At 39.3% G+C, this 12459-nt stretch overlaps 1 protein-coding gene across 3 annotated transcripts in view; it reads right to left on the minus strand.

Moving 5' to 3' along the window:
* pde5ab (phosphodiesterase 5A, cGMP-specific, b) overlaps window positions 1–12459 on the minus strand; it is an 84864-nt gene that overhangs the window by 35108 nt on the left and 37297 nt on the right. For all 3 annotated transcript variants that reach the window (XM_018674320.2, XM_018674318.1, XM_018674317.1), the window contains exons 4-7: window positions 11608–11697; window positions 10234–10305; window positions 9742–9831; window positions 9481–9618 (exon numbers count right to left, since the gene is read on the minus strand). In XM_018674320.2, coding sequence (XP_018529836.1) covers window positions 9481–9618; window positions 9742–9831; window positions 10234–10305; window positions 11608–11697 — 390 coding nt within the window. The remainder of the gene's footprint in view (window positions 1–9480; window positions 9619–9741; window positions 9832–10233; window positions 10306–11607; window positions 11698–12459) is intronic.

The following is a 12459-nucleotide window of genomic DNA, read 5'->3' on the forward strand; positions in this document are numbered from 1 at the left end:
AGGATAATGGAATTTTTTTCCTGCGTGTAGGAATATTGGAATAAATCAAGCCTGTCCTCTTGTATTGTTTTGAAGCATTGGTCAAGGCTTTACATGTCAAGGAGGGACAAAGGAATGGTTCATTGGGTTTTCACGTCCAGCTATTGGAGTCAGTGGTAGATACATAAATCACCTACTGTCTGCTCATTTTATTATGTGATTTATGTATTCAATAGTGGAGCTAAGCACTGGGGAAAAAAAACAAAAGGAAAGAAATCTAAGACTGTCTTAACCAGAAAACTGACAGCATCGGTTGTTCAAATTGCTTTTCCTTAAAGTAACTTCTTGCGGTGCTATGTATAAGAAAAGTACTGTCTAGGTAACAAAGGCAGAAAATGACAATGTTACACCACTGCAGAATAATTTTAACCATGATGACAATCTTTTCCTAACCTTAACCACGTAGTTTCAGTCAAGCCAATAGTATGGCTCTAGGGATTTCAATGATGGTAGGTTGGTCAGTCGGTCCACTACTTTGTTCCAGTGTTCATCTATCCAGTGAAATGTCTCAGAATCTACTAAAGGGATTAATATAAATTTGGTACAGACATTCAGAAAATGAGTCATACCCTAACTAGTGACATTTGTGGTTTAGAGTGAAATGGCTTGTCAACTCTTGGATGAACATGAGTTGTAATATTTCTACAGTCGTCTTTAGGTATTCGTGTGGTACTATTTAGCAAATTTTAGCTTTCAAACATACTAAAATCTGAACTTCAGCACTTAGTCACTGCGTTGGTGTCTTGTTCTTCTATGGTGAGTGCCTCTCAGAACCGTAGAGGAAAAAAGTAGGGATTTCTGGCACAGCTTCAACTATTTTGAACCTGCACTGCCCAGGGACCCTGATGAAGGCTGCAAGTGGAAATGTGCTGGTCTCACAACAAAGTTGGTCTTCCTAGCACATGTGTTGCTGGAGTTTTGACTCTTTAAAACATCTGAATAGTAGCGTTGTCATTGTGCGCATGTTACCATGCTAACATTAGCTTTAATCTCAAAGCACTGTGCACTGTACCTAGCCGTGGTTCTCACAAAGCAGCTAGCATGGCTGTAGAGCTTAGTAGTACTTAAACCACCACCTGGTTCTTTCCACTAAAACTTAAGAGTACTTTCAGTCAGCTAAACTTAATCAAACCTTAATCATCGTGGCAGATTGGACCAGTTTATCTGAATTGCCATGGGCAGTTTTGGAGGGCAATAAAAAAATGCCTATTTTGTTGTTTTGGCAGTAGGACTTGTGGATTTTGGAGAGACAGGAAGAAATAAAGAGAGAACTGAAACCTGCAGGTGGTTAACAACTGCGGGGATTGGTACAACATGTACACACACTCACACGCACACACACACTCGCACTGCCTAATGCTTCAGGAGACCTGTAGCCAATTCTAGATTTATTTCTACTGGGGAGAGTTAAACAACACAGAAGAACAAAACACTCATGGTGGCAAACCAGATGTCAGACCCTATCACATATCATTCACACACACAAACACACATATCCGAGCACGCACACCATACAAATGCCAGCACACTCAGACATAGCACATTATGCCCACATGCAAATACTGATAGAAAACACACTGTGTGCTCAAACATGCATGCATAGACACATGGTATTAACATCACACACAAATACGCATGTAAATGTTCTACAAACATCGGACACATGCACAAGCACAACGCAAGCAAATTATTGGTCCATACAAAACATACAAAAATACATCACACACATGCAATATACTGGTTATAGTGGATAAAAGCATACACACATGCACACACACACACACACAGAACTATTTCTAAACAGATGCCACACACTGCAGTAAAATGAAGCAAGCCAGCGCAGGCCAAAATCTTAAAAACTCCTGTGTTACTGTTGGTACAGTCAGTCTTGAAGACCAGCACTGTCATTTACTGGACTTCCTACAGGAAAGCTACTTTCTGAGGGGAAAGGTTATGTTCAAATCCACAGACCTGTGGGTCCAGTTTGAGAAGCTACAGGCATTTAACACTGACACTTGTATACAGATGGCCGTCTAGCAGATAAGGCCAGTAAAAGTCCCCGATCTCAAAAGAGTAAATGTTTAGTAAGGGAAAAGAGAGGAGGGAGACAAAGGCAGGGGTATAAAAGAAAGGGAGACAGCTGGTCTGGCAACCTTGAGGTAGACACACACATACACAACTTATTTATTTCATATTAAGTGGGTTGCAGCTTCATATACACACAGAAAACAGGATCCTGGTTATATATATATATATATATATGTTAAGAGTTTGGTCACCCAAAATCTGAAAACGATTTTCTCACTTCCCTCTGGTGGAACGTAGCCATTTAGATCAACACAGCATTGAAAAATTACATTATCAAAACTGAACAGCAACATTTTGCTTTCAAAACAGCATCCTTGTTATTCTGAATAATCCACAGAAGCATTAGCAAGCTAATATTTACTAATTACCAATAAACACAAAGTACAGCTGAGGCTGATGGGAATGTTAGTTTAGCAGATATTTGATCATAAACCAAAGTACTGGATGTACTGGAAACTTGATGAAAAGCCAGGATGAAAAGGCAAGGGGTCACTAAAAGTTATTCTAATTAATCTTGAGGAGAATATGGATGCCTGTAGCAAATTCCATAGCAATCCATCCAATAGTTGAAGTAATATTTCACAAAAGCCCCAAATATCAACCTCATGGTGGTGCTACAGTTAGGGGATCAGCAAAGTCAGGATAGGATTCATCCTCCAGAAGCCACGTCTGCAATCATTTCATGGCAATCATCCAATAGCTGTTAAGATATTTCTGACGGGACTAGACAGTGGACCAAACAAATCGTTACCAAAAAAAGGCTAACGTTGCCATCCCTGGAGCTGCTAGTATGGCAAAAATAAAAGGAACTGAAATGGAAGCCCCCAACTGGAGGCAAAAATACAGGAGCTATCTTAATGAAAATCTGTTTTTTAAATGCACATTAGTGTTACATATTACCAATCAAATTACAACAATATGGGCCTTTGGAGCCCTTGAGGGTTTAGGGGTAGCTGCCTTCTTTTCCCAACTGACAATCCTGGTTTCTGTAGACAGTATTTTCAATGTCAACTCATCCTAACGAAGTCTGTGGATTATTTAGACCAAGCTGAACATAGTTTCTGAAGGGGCGCATTGATGTTGGATTTTGTTATTATGTTATGTCATTCCGACATTCATCTCCATTGTACTGAGATGTAGGTAAAAATCTCAGAGACAGTTATCTCAAAACACGAACAAGTAAAACCAAAATAAAACCCAAACTCTTTGCATGGCCACGTACCACTGAAAGTAATATGATTTGAGTATTAAATGAAAGGTTTTTCTCAGGCCTTTATTCCAGCATTGACTTTATTTTGAATGTATCAATTGCTAAAAGCTGTTCTGTAACTTTTATGAAAGCTGCTTTCATAGGACAGTGTTTATAACAAGATCTCAATTGAGCTAACCTGGTTATAATAAATACCAGGGAAAGTTAAACACCATTGTTTTGTAACCTAATACAAACCACTTCAACAGCAATGCATTCCCCATCCAGTTAACCCAGATCGTAACACAAATACTGAATGGTGAATTGGCTACGAGGTTGATACTTTGTGAAACCAATATTTACAACAACTTGACATTCAGTACAGTCAGCCATCAGCCCAGTGGAATCATTTCTACAACTGAGCTCTTGTTGTTGGGACTGGTGGTGGGGTTGGAAATGACTGGGTGTAGTGCTGTGAGCCAAGTTCAATCATGTAGGTAAGTAAAGATATATTTAAACTGAATCCTGTGTATTGGAAAATATTACTAGTGCCAGATAAAAAAAAAGAAATTCTATATGTTTGGATATCTACTCACTAAAAGACTGATAAAGACAAAGTTTAACAAAACAGATTTTGATTTTTCTATCTACATAGCATGCCCACCCAACACCTACACACCAGCTGCTAAGTGAGCAATAACATGTATTGAAGTTGAATTTTATGACATCAGCACTTACAATAACATACCATTCACTGACAGTATTTACAGTAACTTGACAGTCCGAACAGCAGACCTGTCATTTTTTTGGCTGAAAGACTCGTGGGTAGTAAACGTGTTCAAGTGTTTGTCAAACTATTGTTAGGGATGGCTGTGTGTGTGTGTGTGTGTGTGTGTGTGTGTGTGTGTGTGTGTGTGTGTGTGTGTGCAGGATACATTCTTCAGAGGGTCATTGGTTGGAGGAGTGGTTCTTTGTGCATTTAAGGATCACTTTTCATCCTACTATAGCTTAAAATTATTATTTTACAAAAGAGAATATCAGAGTATTGATCACACTGTTGTTTTTTTTTTTGTATTTCATGTATGTTTTCACCAATTTTTACCTATAACTGAGAACTGTCTGCATCAATTCAAATGTGGTTTTCCTACCCTATTTCACAGACAACGCTACATTGTGTTTCCCTACAGTAATATACAGCCATGGAAGAAATGTTGGCCAAAACTGTGCAAATGCAAAAGTTGTACTACATCTTTATCCTACATGAGCATGGATTAAACCTAAAAATCTTTTATAGATTTAGATTCATTATATTTCATCTATGATTTTCACAAGTTGTTTCCATACACATCCTGCCATGTAAAACCTCTTAATATACTTAGGATGGTAATGGTGAGGTCTGATGTTTTTCTTATCTAAGTATATTATGTGGTGGTAATTTCATTAAATAAGCAAATAATTAAGCCATCTGTGCAATGTTTACATTACCATACTCCTAAGGCTCTCATTGACATGATTAAACCTTTTTTGCACGATTAACCAGCTGTTGGGTTCAATGAGCAGCTGTCTCTTTTTTGTATAGGCAGTTTTTCTCTTCAGGTGATCGAGAATTTCCAACTTGCACATCTCCAACCAATCATAAGTGAGTCCAACTCACACCCAAATATGCACCAATGGCTGCAAGGCCAAGAGAGGTCCAGGAGAATGGATAATTGAATTTAAAAAAAAAAAAAGGTTCCGCTATGGTTTTAAGCTTTAACTACAGTCTGAAAAAGAAAAGCTAAACCTAAGGAGTTTCTTTTCAACAACAAATTCAGAAGGTTCTTTGACTACCTGCTCAAACCAAGGACGCCTTGTGGAACCCTCCATTTTCTGGGTGGACAGTCTCATTGCCTGTATATTAGCTCTGTCATTTTCTCCTTTCTAAATCGCCCTGAATCACCACCTTCCTTCTAAAGCACTGCTGTTTGTGGTCCAAAATTATGGCAGAGCTCTTAACTTGCTGTCGTCATCCTGACCGCCTTACACTCCCACTCCACTTACTCCATAAATACAGCAAGCACATAGAGAGAATGTGCCAGGGAAAGGTTTTCTGTTTTGTGGCCCATGTTGTGATAAAGTGGGACTTTTGCATAGAGTTGATTTTTGACACTCACATTATGTCATTTATGCTAGTAAGATGGCCATGAACATCATTAAAAAAAAAAAAAAAAAAAAAAAAAAAATCGCTCCATAACTAAACAAGTCATGTTTGACAAAACAATCTTAACTCAAGTTCCACTTACAGGCTACTAACTTGGACAGCTGAGCCAAATCAGTCAGGTCAGTTGTCCAAATTGTCATCATTTGTTGATGAAGTTTGTGAGATGCTGTTGAAAGCTCTGGGAAAAGCTAGTAAGTGGACATTAAGGAAAGATTATTTTGTCAAACTACTATTGTCAAGGTCAAGGAGGAACTGTCATCATCATACTCCAGTTCAGTGCTACAGTGCAAGTGGAAATTATTCTTTTAGAATGTGACATAAGTGTTAGAATGGTGTCTCCAGTTGTTGTCCATAATCTCTCATGTATATCTAGACACAAAGTAACATCTACACCAACTCAACACTTTTGTTGCATCATGCTAAGCTGGTATACATAATTTAACATAAACATCCACCGGTTTAGATCAGGACATTTGGTGGCAGAAACAGTCAAATGACCTCCTCCAGATTGCAGGTTCTTAGGTGCTATAACCGGCAAAATTCATCACTAGCAGAGGATTAAATAAACATCCCATTACTCAAAAGTGAGTTTAAGTTTCCCTTAAATTACTGCACAAACATCGTTTAAGACAAAATATAAATGCACCACCTATACTCACCCACGTGGCCTGTCTAAGATGAAAATAGAGAGCACTGTAAAGCAGAGGACGCTGTGTCATTAATCAGGACCAACACAGGCCAGTGGAAGCCCAGAGTCCTCCTGGTGGAATATTTGGAATGATGGTAAAAATGAGTACCACACTGAGCTTCTGTGCAGCCATGAGTTGATTTTTAGATGACTAGCACCTAGATAGATGTGGGAATAGTGTAACCGTGCTTGTCTATCAGTCTCCCTCAGTGTATGACACTTAATTTGCTTCCTTTTCCTGTGTGTGAGTGTGAAGTGTGCCAGTGTGTGTTTTTCAGGTACTAGATGCCCCTGAGGAGAAGAAGCCAAAACAAATGTTAATGCCCACAGAGGACTAACATAGTACTGTGTGTGTGTGTGTGAGAGAGAGAGAGAGTAAAGTGAAAGAGACAGTCAGCCAGAAGTATAGACTGTATTTACATTAAAACTCAGCCAGCGTCTGTTACTTCTGCTTGTGTATAAAACGTCGTGATTTGCAGAGCAGAAACTCTGCATTTCCACTTGCTGTCAGACGTGTCAGAGCTCTGTCTGACACAACTGATTATGTTCCAAAAAGCTGCTATTCATTTCCTTCTGTTAAACTTTGTTTCACTTTTCAACCAGTGAAACAAAACAGCCTTCCATTGTTGTACCCCTCTGCTATAGAGCTATTTGAACAGCTGTTATTTTAAATCATCTGTTCATTAACTGCTCAATAGCTGTTCCATGTCTTGACAAATGATTTACTGCAACATATATAAAAAATAATGGTAAATACATCTACTGTAGCTTTTGGGCTGGTCTCTACTGTTAGTTATCTGTCATTTTATTGTGAAATTCCTTCTCTTTGCAAACTGTGCCTGTCTTAAGGAATCTTAACAAAATGTGTCATTTTCATGTCCAAACTATTACCGTAATTTCCAGACTATTGAGCGCACCTGACTATAAGCCGCACCCACTAAATTTAAAAAGAAAAAGAAAAAAAACAAAAAAAGTACATATACAGGCTGCACTTGTCTTTAAGCCGCAGGAGTCTAAATGTTTTTGCAACATGAAGCTCGTTAGCCCGTAAAAATCTATAAATTAGCCGCATCATTGTTTAAGCCACAAGTTTCAAAGCGTGTGAAAAAAGTAGCGGCTTATAGTCCGGAAATTACGGTAATAAAAACTTCTGTTTTTACATGTGTGTAAATGATGCAGATATCATACAAATACAGTTATTATACAGTGCAAAAAAGCATTATTTTCAGTCATAAAGTAATTAGATACATATCAACTGTAAGTCAGACTATCTCAAAAATGTGACATAATAGTAAAATATCTGTGCACTGCATGTTTGCAGAACGTTGTGACTCACATGCTAACTGACTCTCACTGTATTCACTGTAAGTCATTTATGAGACTGAACAGACTGAAAAGACTCTGATTCAGTCTTAGTTTGTGTTTGTTAATGAGTATATTTCTGTTACAGGATCGAAGCACAGAAGTTGACTGAACTAGTCTGGACTTTGTCTTTGTCCAGTCTCTCTCCACCTTCCAGGTAGCTAAAGCTAGCTGGACCAGCAGTCTGCAGATATCAGGCTGATGGAGCGAGGGAGAGGTGGGAGGAGATGAGTGGATGACAAGACTTTCTTTTGTCTTGTGTGTAAGAAGCTGTGCATTTCTAAAAGAGTAAGTCTTACACGTTATGCAGACAGAGACAAACTTTTATCATGAGACGACAGGAGCATTAGAATGTGCTCAGAAACTAAGATTTTAATAATGAGGTGATTAAAGGTCACACAGGTGAGGGATGATAGAAATATCATGTTCCTGAGCTGAGAATGATGAATCAAGAAGCTAGAGAAAGAAATGTTTTTCTTTGCCTTAAGACACATCACACTGCATTAAAAGACACTAAATATGTATTTATGTAACTCAGAGGTGAAATGACAGAAAGGGTAAAGTTTGAAAAAACATCACATGATACTTCAGTCATATCTCAAGTTACTTCTGTATCTACTGTGACTTCTAAAAAGCGATTTGTACATCAGTTTTATCAAGTGTCACAAACAAACATTTCCTGGAAAAAGTAAATATAACAAAACTGATTTCTGACCTTGAACACCTAATCAGCTGCTGTGTGACAAAACCAGCTGGGGGTATTTTTTGTTTATATAATATTTTATATCCTGTACACTGTATTTGTAGATACTGTACTTCATTAACAACAAACTTGGTAGGTTCTCTGTAATACTGCTTAGTTCACTATCTGCAGTAACTGACAGACTCGGTTTGTTCACTGATAAAGTTTCTGATAGTGAATAAAATGATCACAACTTGATGAAATACGAGTCGACAAAGTATACACTGCGTTTGTGCTCAACAATAAAGCTTGATAGGACTGCTCTGTTTACTACAATATATGGTGACTGTTGCTTCGCATCATTATCATTCACTCCCTTCACACTGTCTCATTTCACTTTGCAGCAGTCAGTGCATTTGTCACTTTTTTTATTTTGGACCTGACAACTTCCTCTCTTGTTGCTCTCTGCAGCATTACATATGCACACACTGGCTCCAAGAAATGTTCACTTCTTACACTTCATCTTTGTGCTACTGAATCATTAATTATTCAGTATTTATTCATATACACACAGGCTGTATTATCAGCTCACATTTTTTCAGTGATGGTAAAAAAAAAAAAATAAAAAAAAAAAAAAAAATAATAATTCCTATTGACTATATAGTGCACTACCATACCATACCATATTACCCTACAACATTTCATTAAAGTGTCCAGATACTGTGTGTGGATTTTATTATTTATAATAATTACCACAATGGAACACATTCACTACTCCTAATTTTAGTTAAAATACTTGAGATTTTCATGGCACCAAGCTCCATTTTTGACAATAATGGCCACTCAACATGATATCATTCTGTGACTGCCTCATTATATAGTAGTTTGAGTCTGCCTCTAACCACACAGAACTGAAAGTGAGTATCCACGCACAAAGACCAACAGGAAATACATGTACTGGATGTAGCTACTCAATTGTATTTGCTGCCCCCACTGATCAATACAAGTATCATCTCAAACACAACTCTGGGACTTGTGTTTGTAAAACAGGCTGCAACCACCATAAACCACAGGTGTCACTGTATGAACCAGGACCGACTAACAGCACTGAAAGCTAAGAGTGGGAGAATTCATGTCGGAATCACGACTCTGCAGTTGTGAATAAATGTATAGATTCCAAAAGTCAAAGTGTGTGTGTGTGTGTGTGTGTGTGTGTGTGCGCACTCACTGACCATTGAGTCTTCGTCAGCAATGAAGACAGTACAAGCCTGGGCCTGCATGAAGGACAGGATGGTTCCTGCGATCTTCCTCAGTAAAACCTCCAGACACTGCTGCTCCTCGAAGATCAGACTGGCCAGGTCCAACAGCACCTACTCACACACACACACACACACACACACACACACACACACACACAGAAGAATACACAATCACAGTGTAAGGATTTGTGTCAATTTGTGCACAGACCTCCAGAAACACACACTCACACCCACCTGATTGCGTCTGTTTTCCAGCTGCGACGTCTCATACAGCTGAGCGTTGTGCAGGACAATGCCTGAAAAGGCCAAATAGGCTGAGAAGTCCTGTTAGGGAGAAACAGAACAACACCTGAGCACCGTGCAGAAAGAACAGACAGGAAGGAAAGTCAAGAAACAAGACGGGACTACAGAATGGAAAAAAGATAAATCAACGAAGAAGAGAGCAGAAAGAGAGAAGAGAAAGGAAGTGATGGTGGAGAGATGACAGATTATTTGAGGAAGGACACAAGGTGGAGTGAGATGGATTGAGGTAAAGGAGAACAGTTTTATACGCTGTGTGTAGTTTGACACGGGTCAGAACAGCTGAGTTTATGCTTATATTAATACAGAACATGCCAGTCAGTCTGTCAACACTTGAGTCAAGCACATACTGTGGCCAACAGCGTTTCTGAATTTTTAAACATTAACAAGATGTCGTCCTTTTAAATTAAAGTGAACTTTACTCACCTTTTCATCCTGTTCAGTGAAGGCACCATCCTCCCCACATTTCTTGTTGATAGCCTGAGCCACTCCGACTACCTGTGATGGGTAAGATGGATAAAACACAGACAGAAGTGATCAAAAGGAGAAAATATTTATGGACAATGGTGTCAAATTTGTTAACAAAAACCATGATGAAGAAATTGGTTGAATTTTCACGAAAAAAACAAGAATAAAAAGTAAAAACACTGTAACTCCTGATTAGCAAATTCACGCTAACCTAACTGACATTTATTTTGGGAATACTGTAAGTTCTGTCTGTCTTTAGGGGTCCTGTAGACTCCAGCATGCTCTTAAAGTCTGTGTAAAGTAATACTAATGGCGTTCTGAGTTAGTCACTCCACAGAAAAATGTGCTATTAACCACCTAACTAAATTTGAATTGTTAAAAAAAATCGGCAAATATATAAAATTCGGTTTCAAAATCATGAAAAAATAGGCAGCTCTCTCTGCTCTGAGACGCTGGAGGCGTGTCCTCTGCAGGCGCTGAAAGCTCGTCCACTCGATGCAACACAGTGACAGTTAGCATCCTGTTCGCTACCCTGGTTCAGCCTCATTCAATTCATTCATTCCGTTGTCTACGATGAAAGTTTGTAAAACTAACCAGAGTGAAATGGTCAATGCAGACACGGGTGTTGGTGGTGTGGCTGTTCACAAAATGAATCAACCTCCTCTTAATGCCTTTGAAAATTTAAACGAGGCGCGATGTATTTGCGGTACGACGGCATAGCTAACTAGCCAACCTTGTAGTAGTTGAGCGGGAGAAGCACTGATGCTAACGCAGCGCTGCTATTTTTAACGGTTACTGTTAGGGGCGGGGTTATGCTGAGTGGTGGCTCTAGTGCGTCATCGAGCCACCGTTTCAGACCCGCCCATAAAATCCTGAGAAAGAAATCGATGTAAAACAGTTTACAGACTTAACACGTTTTAAGGAACTATTCTCTGATACAAGTAATGTGTTGAATTTGAATTTGATTTGCTTTACACCGACTTTAAGGACGTGGTTGTCAGATTATCTAACATTAAGTGCGTTTGAGATCGACTTCTGCTAACTTTGCCCGACTTGATGGTCAACGTGAACTGCAGGTGTCTGCTGGGGTAGACTATCAAAGCTTTGGAAGAGATAACCACAGGAGATAACTGATCTGAAGTGCTTAGAATAAAAACGTACTACACATCGTGCGTGTCAGTGAAGGCATCTGACACAGACTTGCAGCTGGAGAAAAGCAACTGCAGAACACTGCAGGTGCCTTACTCCCGCGAGGTTTTAAAGTCATGTGACATGGTGAATTACTAACTGGTATTATTATTACTATAAGCCAAAAGAAGCTGTATTGCCTACCTCCTCTCTGTGGTTCTTGATGGGCAGACAAAGGATACTCTGGGTTTTGTAACCTGTGATCAGGTCGACCTCAGCATTGAACCTGGGGTCCTGGGGAAGCAAAACACACAAACACACACATTTCAGTGCCATCACTTGAACATGAAGTCCTAATAGCAGGGTTAGACCAACTCTTCTCAGCTTCTCAGTCATATCTGGTATGGTTTCTGCATTCCTACTGAGACACTACATAACTCAAATTAAGGGAAACCAAACATTTGAACAAAGTATCAGCCGCTGGCAGCTTCAGTCCAAGCCTCATCTGTATTCAGACCCTCATGAATCCTAACAACCCAGCTCAGCCACCTACACTCAGGACAGCTGCAGGTCCAATTTGCATAAAGAAACTGATATTATGTAGTAGCTGCATGCATGCAGCTGTCAGTATTATGCAACAGCTAAATTCCACTCCTCTCCAAAACAAAAGCCTCACACACACACAGTTGTGTTGGTGCTTGCTATCAGTCACGAAGAGGCAAACATCCTCTTTAGTGTGTAAATGTTGAGTTTCAGAGAGTAGAAGTGGCTTCTGAAGGCACGTTAAGGACCGCTGGATGGAGAGATGTTTTGTTTAGAGGGCTATTCTCCTGTTGGCTCCTCTCCCACCCACCGACTGACCTTTAAACACTCGCCTTCTCTCTGTCCATTACCATTATCCTCTAGACTCAAGGGGACTGTGTATGTATGCGTGTTATAAAATCACGACACTGATTTAAAAATTACGCTCCAAACAAAACAGGTTTGGTATGGTCAGATTAAATGGTTCCTTATGTTTGTAGAGCAGCAGGATTTTTGTGCATGTTCCAGGTTTCT

This window comes from Lates calcarifer, linkage group LG14 (genome assembly GCF_001640805.2).
Source record: "Lates calcarifer isolate ASB-BC8 linkage group LG14, TLL_Latcal_v3, whole genome shotgun sequence".
NCBI lineage: Eukaryota > Metazoa > Chordata > Actinopteri > Centropomidae > Lates > Lates calcarifer.